The sequence below is a fragment of the Engraulis encrasicolus genome, chromosome 9 (genome assembly GCF_034702125.1).
Source record: "Engraulis encrasicolus isolate BLACKSEA-1 chromosome 9, IST_EnEncr_1.0, whole genome shotgun sequence".
In the NCBI taxonomy this organism is placed as follows: Eukaryota; Metazoa; Chordata; class Actinopteri; order Clupeiformes; family Engraulidae; genus Engraulis; species Engraulis encrasicolus.
The window spans coordinates 41844128-41853484 of NC_085865.1; the positions used below are offsets into that span (position 1 = coordinate 41844128).

The window sequence follows — 9357 nt, forward strand, 5'->3', positions numbered from 1 at the left end:
ACAGGCCTATCTGGGCCTATGTAACTTTGACTGTATTTTTTCGGACATCTGACATAAAAGTGAATATATAGTATTAACTTAAATATGTGTGTATATATAATTAACATATCATATATTTATTTATAATAGTAATAATAATATTTAATTAATCTATTTATTTTAAAATATATTTTAGGGGCTTTTATGCCTTTATTTGATAGGACAGTCTGAGATGGTGACAGGAAGCGAGTGGGACAGAGAGACGGGGCGGGATCGGGAAGTGACCCCGGCCGTACCCGAACCGGGGTCCCTGTGGGCATGCAAGCCCAAACGTGGGGGGCCTAGCACGCTGCGCTACAGCTTCTATATATCGGTTGTACATATCGGTTATCGGTCTCCCATTTCCATAAATATCGGTATCGGTATCGTCCCTGAAAAAAACATATCGGTCGGGCCCTACCAACGAGGTACACACACACACACAAACACACACACACACACACACACACACACACACACACACACACACACACACACACACACACACACACACACACACACACACCAGACAACTACTTTTTAGCAGGACCAATAAGTGAAAAAAAAGCCATCTCAACCATCTTATTCCTTGCTGGTACTAAAGAACAGCAGAGAATTGAATGTAATTTCTCCAGTGATGATGTGCTGTTTTCCAGGTGAACCAGGTGAATGTCATAGTGGAGGTACTGAGTATAGCGGGATATTATACTGTGTATTATGGTACCTCATCGTGTGTGTATGTGTGGTATGTATCACAGGTGGACCAGATGAATAAGATTGTGGAGGTGCTGGGGATTCCTCCTAACCACATCATGGAGTTGGCTCCTAAAGCTCGCAAGTTCTTCGAGAAGCTCTCAGACGGCACGTGGAGCGTCAAGAAGACCAAAGATGGCAAACGGGTGAGCGTGTGTGTGTGTGTGTGCGCGTGCGTGTGCTCTCTACATTACTTTGTTTATGTGTAGTGTGTGTACATTACTTTGTGTATGTGTAGAGTGTGTACTGACATGGGCAATTTTATCCCTACATTATTAAGCTGTTGTTGTGTAATCTGCACTCTTTCCTGAGTGTACAGTCTTTTGTGTGTGTACTAGGGGATAGTATAACGTGTGTGTGTGTGTGTGTAAGAATTGTGCATATTTAAGAAAGTAAGAAACATCATTTCAATTCTTTGTATGACCAGCGCATGTTAAGAAATTGACAATAAAACCGACTTGACTTGACTAATGTTTGTCTGTTTGTTTCCATGTCCAGTATAAACCTCCGGCGTCGCGTAAGCTGCACTCCATCCTGGGGGTGGAGTCCGGTGGTCCCGGGGGGCGTCGGGCGGGGGAGTCGGGCCACGCGGTGGCGGACTACCTGAAGTTCAAGGACCTGATCCTGCGCATGCTGGACTACGACCCCAAGAGCCGCATCCAGCCCTACTACGCCCTGCAGCACTCCTTCTTCAAGAAGACCGCCGACGAGGGCACCAACACCAGTAGCAGCGTCTCCACCAGCCCCGCACTCGAGCAGAGCCAGTCGTCTGGCACCACGTCATCCACCTCCTCCAGCTCAGGTAGAGAACACACACACACACACACACACACACACACACACACACACACACACGCCATCCATCTCCTCTAGTTCAGGTAGAGATAACACACACACACATGCACCACGTCATCCACATCCTCTTGCTCAGGTAGAGAACACACACACACACACACACACACACACACACACACACACACACACACACACACACACACACACACACACACACACACACACACACACACGCCATCCACCTCCTCTAGTTCAGGTAGAGAAAACACACACACACACACACACACACACACACACACACACACACACACACACACACACACACACACCAGTCATCTGGCAGTACCTCATTCACCTCCTCTAGCTCAGTTAGAGCACACACACACACACACACACACACACACACACACACACACACACACAGCAGTCGTCTGGCACTACCTCATCCACCTCTCTAGCTCAGGTAAATAAGACACACACGCACACACAAACACCCAAACCAGTCATCTGGAATTGCGTCTAGTACCTCCTCTAGTTCAGGTAGAGAAAACACACACACACACACACACACACACACACACACACACACACACACACACACACACACACACACACACACACACACACCAGTCATCTGGCAGTACCTCATTCACCTCCTCTAGCTCAGTTAGAGCACACACACACACACACACACACACACACACACACACACACACACACACACACACACACACACACACACACACACACACACACACACAGCAGTCGTCTGGCACTACCTCATCCACCTCTCTAGCTCAGGTAAATAAGACACACACGCACACACAAACACCCAAACCAGTCATCTGGAATTGCGTCTAGTACCTCCTCTTGCTCAAGTAGATATCACACACACACACACACACACACACACCAGTAGCAGTGTTATCCCTCTCCTGTAGCTCAGGTAGGTACCACACACACAGGCAATCCACCTTACAACATTTCCTATCCTAAAAGCTGTCCGAGCCAGTACAGTGCACCACAGTAGCGCCCTCTAGGGGTTGGGGTTTTGGGCTTGCCAATGGGACATGGCGGCGGCAGCACACCTCAGCAGAAGAGCGGCCTCTACTGCCCTCCTCCTGCGTTACTGTTGGCTGCTCCAGTCGGAGAGAAGAAGAGAGGAGAGGAGAGGAGGAAGGGACACACAGGCAGTCTGGTCTAGTCTGCCACTATACACTCTTAGCAACAGCAACCTGATTGGCCGCCTAACAGAGCAGCAATCTCATTGGCTGATTTACAGAGCATGAACAGCTCTTGTTTTTTTCTTTCTGTCAGCTGTCAAAAGGACTGCAAATGTGGCTGAAGCATCTACAGAGACGGACTAGACACACACACACACACACACACACGTACGTACGTACGCATATCTACAGATAGGCTGCAGGCGCACATCTAAAGGCAGCCTAGATGTGTCTTTTGCCTTTTGCTGCTTTCTTGACTATGGCTCACTTCAAAAAGAGGCAACGACCTCAGTGTGGCTGGCTACTCTAGTAAAAGAAAGAAGAAATAAATAAGATAAATAAAAAGAAACCCACACATGTATCTTCAGACCACAAACTCTATAAATGGTTCATCCATTTTTGAGCTTGAGTGTTTTAGGAAGCCTGCAACTGAGGTGCTTGGCTATGTGTGAAAGCAGGTGTGCTCCATTGAAACATTTGGCTGATATGTGTCTGCTTGTGCACACACCTGTGTGTTCAGGAGGGTTGTCTGGTACAAATGTATGATGGGAAGTTTGCAGTTGTGCTGTATTGAAATACAGTAGCCTCATACGACTTAGATTTTTGTCGATCGATGTAGACAAAGCATGTGAGCGAGAACTTGTTGTCACGATGTGGGTGTTATTAAAACAGCGCATTTAAAGTCGGCCACAAATATGAACGAGACGATGAGCTCGCACCAGTTTGCTCTACTAATACACCACGTGTGAGGAGTGAGGGGACAGGCAGTGAGGAGGAGCTGAAGTGGGGACCTGTGCAAACTTGTGTAGGGGTGTGAGACAAGACTCGTATACACACGTGAGTGAGTTGTTGACCAACCAGTTCATGGGCGCGGGACCTCGGAGGCGGTCTGCAGGCAAGCGTTGAAGGGGATAAGCAACTGCAGAGGTTGCAAGATCTGACGGCAGTCGCATTCATTCTGCGATAGTTTGACACCATGTGACATGTCACCTCGTCGACGCAACATCACCGAAATTTTGAAGTTTGACTGGAAATCTAACAGTCATGCAACTTTTTGAGCCAGAATGCTGTCTAAATGCGCATACAGCCGTTGCGGTATCTAAAATAAGCTTAGTATTTGGTACAAATGTGTGATGGGAAGTTTGCAGTTGTGCTGTATTGAAATACAGTATTTGGCTATTGTTTGACTTCATGTGCAACTGTGTGTGTGTGTGTGTGTGTGTGTGTGTGTGTGTGTGTGTGCGTCCATGTGTGTGTGTGTCCGTACGTCCATCAGGAGGGTCGTCTGGCACGAGTACGAGTGGGAGGGCGCGATCGGACCCCACCCACCACCACAGGCACAGCGGGGGACACTTTGGAGCCGCCATGCCCGCCATGGACTGCGACAACCTCTGCCCACAGGTGAGACGTCACACACGTACACACACTTTGCATTTCAATTGGAAAACAAAAACATAATCATTGAAATTTTGTATTTCTTGTATTCTCATTGACTGTCATCTATATGAACTATTTTAGGAAAACCAGTGAACGTTTTCATTTGCGTAATATTTTGGAACACAATTTACGTACATTTACAGGTGAGAGGTAGACATAGGGACCATTCCATCATTGCCGCTGAATTCAGCGGTGCTTACGTGCAAAAGCAGAGTTTCAACTAACGGCAGCTTAAACTTGAGGCTGACGCCGTTCCACCACTGAAGATCAGCTTCGCCTTGGCTAAGTTCACTTCAGCTGTGCTCATCAAAGCTGGCGTTGCGCTCATGTACGTTGTACAGGGGAAGTCCATATCACCGATTGTCGAAAATGCGATCATGTTGTAGACTTTGGCATGCCTTCTTAACTCAAGTCTTTATCGCATTAGTGATGCGAGCATCTGTAGGTGAGCGGTAATGCAACGGCACCTTGGTTGACAGGCCCGCGCTCAATCCCCACCATGCGCAATGACATCATAACACAATCATCAACGAAATAGCCTCGTCCAAACCTTGAATGTCATTGTTTCAATGCGTTAAATACAGTGCATCATCTTAAGTGCTCAATTTTATCTTTCAGAAGAATTTGTTTTAGGATAAAATAAAGCATAGGTAAATCGTTACGCAGAGAGCATTTGCTGAATCATTGCAATGCAAACCCCAAGCGTCTGCGTCTGCAAGGTGGTTGTGGCCATTCACGTCTTGTTCTCCGGGAAAAGAATTGTGCAATCTGATATTATTATCAAGTAGGGCTGGGAATCGATTCAAATTTCCTGGATCGATTTGATTCCGATCCAGCAGGTCACGATTCAATTCGATCCACGATCCGATCCGATTCGATTCGATATCGATCTTCTGTATTGCTGGGTTGTCATTTCAACCCATTTATGCCTAGAATTCTAAGACTGACTATATAAAGCTAATTATCTCAGTCTTTGATGCCCACACAAACATGAAATAGCATGGTAGGCTACATGAATGTGGAAGAGAGCTACAGGATGTGCTTGAGAAAATAGCTCCTATAATCATCTGCAAAAGATCGATCCTCAAAGTTGTGAATCGATATCATACTTTTCGAACATGAATCGATGTTGGATCCCAATTTGATCTTTTGAACCCATCCCTATTATCAAGACAATAAAAGGTTGAACAAATGTGCTAATTATCAGAAATCAAACGAAATGAAAGACAATGGTAATTTTTGTAGTTTTTACTGGCATCATCACACCATAGATTATTTAAATAGAGAGGCTGTTTCGCTTTGATCTCGTAAAATGATGGCGGGAATTAAGTGGAACGCGCCGGTTGTGACACCGTTTCCTACAGGTTCCACGTATTGGTAACACTGATTTATTTAGCCTGTTGTTAATCCTGGGAGCTACCAGGTTTGAGTTGGAGCATAAATTATCCTCTGTCTAAAAATAGCGCAGTTTACCGACTTGAACTCGGATTTGGGGTTAACGCTGTTGATGGAATGGTCCCATAGTCCTTTATTATATATGCGCAAAGATGCATGAAACGCAGTGGTGGAAGGGAATGTGTTATTATTTTGCTTTGGAGAAGATTAGTTTCACCACAAAAGGGAAATTAGATGAATTTTGGAGGATCTGGGATATATTTAGAGACTTTTTAGAAGATAACAATGTTGTAGTGGAGGGCTGGGTTCGGTGTAGCCTGGTCCTGACCAGGGGGGGGTTGTTGTACGTTGGTTTATTTGTTTTGTATGCCTTGATGTGCCTTTGTGTTTGTGTTAAAAACTAAAAACTTGAATAAAGAAATGTTTGGGGGGGAAAAGATGCATCGAACGGCTCTTGGAAAAAAAAATTTACATTGTACTGTACTTCTCTTGCAGTATCGTTTCTTTGTACTAGAGCAACTTTCTTGCAAATTGATATAGTTGAAAGGGTTGTACAATAGGCTTGAAATTTTGTATTGCAATTAATCAGGGTTCCCACTGGTGCTCGAATTCCTTGAAAATGCTTGAATTTCAATTAAATGTTTTCAAGGTTGTGAAAATGCTTGAATGTTTGGTGAAGTGCTTGAAAATGCTTGAAATTTGTGTCAAAAGTCAAATTCAGTAAGCCAAATAATAGAAATATCTGAGGGAGTGAGATGTCAGATGGGATTTGCCATTCGACAACCTAAAATTGATTAGAAAGCAGGAGATTGCATCTTAAAAACACAAAATTCTGGGGGAGGAGCCCACACGCCCTTCCCGCGACCTATTTAAGGGTGCTGGAAAACTGAAAATTTGGTGCTTGAAGGTGTTTGAAAAGTGCTTGAATTTGTTCATGAAAAAGGTGTGGGAACCCTGAATTAATGCAATAAAGCCATTACAGAACACAAAAGACCCACTGGCTAGTGTTGGCCTGTGAGGTCTTTTGTGTTCTGCGATGGCTTTATGTGTCGTCCCCAAAAACACAAACTCACAGAGATTTTCGCGTTAATTCTTCGCTTTTGCTGTAGCACAAGTGACGTTTTCACTTTTCGCTTTCATATATCACCAAGTTATCTTCTACACACCGCGCTCTTCCGTCTTGTCGGTGCGTCTCTGAAGTAATCAAGTAGTTAGGAAATGGATTGCACTCAGTTTTTTCTACTTTCTTATTCTTTTCTTGTTATTCAAACTTTGCAGGGACAGGCAGACGTTTCGGCTGCAAGAGCCTTCCTCAGTGTCATATATCACTACCATCCTTTCTTACCCTGTGTCTGTCTGTGTGTCCCCTTTCCTCTCCCCCTCTCCACAGGGGAGGCAGCCGTATCACCCCCCGGTGGTGTGGCCAGGCGGTGTGGGTGCGGAGGCGGACCCGGTGGAGACGCACCCCGTCCAGGAGACGACCTTCCACGTGCCACCGCAGCACCCCAAAGCCCTGCACCCCCAGCACCACCACGTCGGCGGCCACCATGGCGGCGGGGGGCACCACTCGGGCCACCAGCCGGGCGGGCACCAGGGTGCCCCGCACCACCCTCACCCCCACCACCCCCACTCGGGGCACCAGGTGCTGGCCACGAGGCCCCGGCCCCGCCTATACTCCCCCACGCACAGCGCCTCCACACAGGACTCCATGGAGGTGGTGCACGGCCACCTGTCCATGACCTCGCTGTCTTCCTCCGCCTCCTCCTCCTCCACCTCCTCCTCTTCCACCGGCAACCACGCCAACCAGGCCTACCAGCTGCGGCACGTGGGGGGGTTGGGCGTCGGGATGGGGGTGGGGGTGGGTGGCATTGGCGTTGGCGTGGGGGGTCCCGCGTTATCGTCGGTATCGTCCTCGTCCTCGCTGGACTTTGGCCCCAACGGCAGCGTGAGCGTGAGCCTGGGCCTGGGGGCCTTCTCCAACCCGCGCCAGGAGACGGGGGGCATGGCGGGCGCGGCCGGACACGCGGCGGGGGGCTACGCGGCGGCGCTCTCTAGTGGCCCCCCAGGGCCCGGAGGGGCCAGCGCAGGGCCCCCCCACTACATGGCCGAGGGCCCCCCACACCCCCACCTGGCCATGCGGCAGGCACTGGAGCGCGAGGACGCCCCCATGACTGGAGTGTGTGTTCAGCAGAGCTCGATGGCCAGCTCATGACTACACCGCAACTAAACTCAACCACACACATCACACAACTACACCACACACATCACACAACTACACCACACACACACACACACACATTCACATACACACACTCGCATACAAACACACAGACAACACAACACGCACAGATACACACACAGACAACACAACACACACAGATACACACACACACACACGACTAAAGGGGTCCCACAGTCCTGCTCTCTCTCTCTCTCTTTCTCTCTTTCTCTCTCTCTCTCTCTCTCTCTCTCTCTATCTCTCTTTCTCTCTCTCTTCTTTCTCTGTGTGATTTTTAAAAACGCTGGTGTTTTTTCTCTCTCTCTCTCTCTCTCTCTCTCTCTCTCTCTCTCTCTCTCTCTCTCTCTCTCTCTCTGGTTTACTTTTATGTTGTTGTTTTTTTGTTTGTTTTTCTTTGTTGCGAGGTGCGTAGAGATCAAAGCTGCTCATATCAGGAGGGAGAGAAATGGAGGGGTCAGAGGTCACTGAAGCGTTACCGTGACTACCATTAACGAGTCTAGAGACCAGAGAACACACACAACCTACAACACAAAAAACACATCTGTATGTGATTCCATGTTTCCTTTCTGAATAGGCACATTAGTGATTACTGAAGATTGCCCATTGTAAGCAGGAGGCCACACACACACACACACACACACACACACACACACACACACACACACACACACACACACACACACACACTTGTCACACACATACACATACTTGCTCACTCATTCTCCTCATGCTTCATGGTTCTTATCATAGATTCCCACCACTCCGCTTACTGCAGGCGCACACACACACACACACACGACTCACATCCACATGGAGAGACGTCGTGCTAACACATCACACATTTTTGCTTTCTTGCTTTTCAGCTTTTTGTTTTGTTTATTTTTCTTTTTCTTTTTTTGTTTTTGTTTGAGTTCAAATTTGTTTTCTGAAGAGTGAACCCATGTGAGTGTGACGTTTTGGTTTGTGTTCCACAGATGGTTTCATTAATTTATTTCCCTTTAAAGTGCGTGAGTGTGAAGCGTGTCGGTGTGAGCGAGCGAGTGCGCCTCACCTCACCTCACCCGTTCTCAACTATAAGGACCTGGGAGTGCGGCCCTCTCCGCCACCGTGGCTGTGTAGCGCGCTGTGCTCTCTACTCTACTCCACCCCACCCCACCCCACCCGGGGCCTGAGGCCCGCACACACACAGCGGCGACTTGCAGTGAAGTTCAGTGTCCACAGTCACACCGTACTATGGTGACAGAGGGGGCTGTGGGGGTGGGGATGGGGGCAGGTCGGGCAGTGGTCGGTTACCCACACACCTGCTCCGCTCATGCCCTCCGCTGGACTCTGTGGGGGGGTGGGAGGTGTGGGGTGTGCACTGATGAGCAGTGAGTTTGGGTAGGGGGGTGGGTGGGTTGGGGACATGCACTGAAGAGTAGTAGGGGAGGGGGGGAGGCAGTGGAGGGCATGCACTGACTCCCGGTGGGGGAGGCTGTAGGTCACTGCAGTAGGCTA

At 48.2% G+C, this 9357-nt stretch overlaps 1 protein-coding gene across 1 annotated transcript in view; it reads left to right on the top strand.

The window, feature by feature from the left end:
* Positions 1-9180, top strand: part of dyrk1ab (dual-specificity tyrosine-(Y)-phosphorylation regulated kinase 1A, b) — a 50543-nt gene extending 41363 nt beyond the window's left edge. The window contains exons 9-12 of the mRNA XM_063207162.1: positions 777-917; positions 1270-1573; positions 4066-4190; positions 7012-9180. Coding sequence (XP_063063232.1) covers positions 777-917; positions 1270-1573; positions 4066-4190; positions 7012-7833 — 1392 coding nt within the window. The 3' untranslated portion in view covers positions 7834-9180. The remainder of the gene's footprint in view (positions 1-776; positions 918-1269; positions 1574-4065; positions 4191-7011) is intronic.
* The last annotated feature ends 177 nt before the right edge of the window (positions 9181-9357 follow it).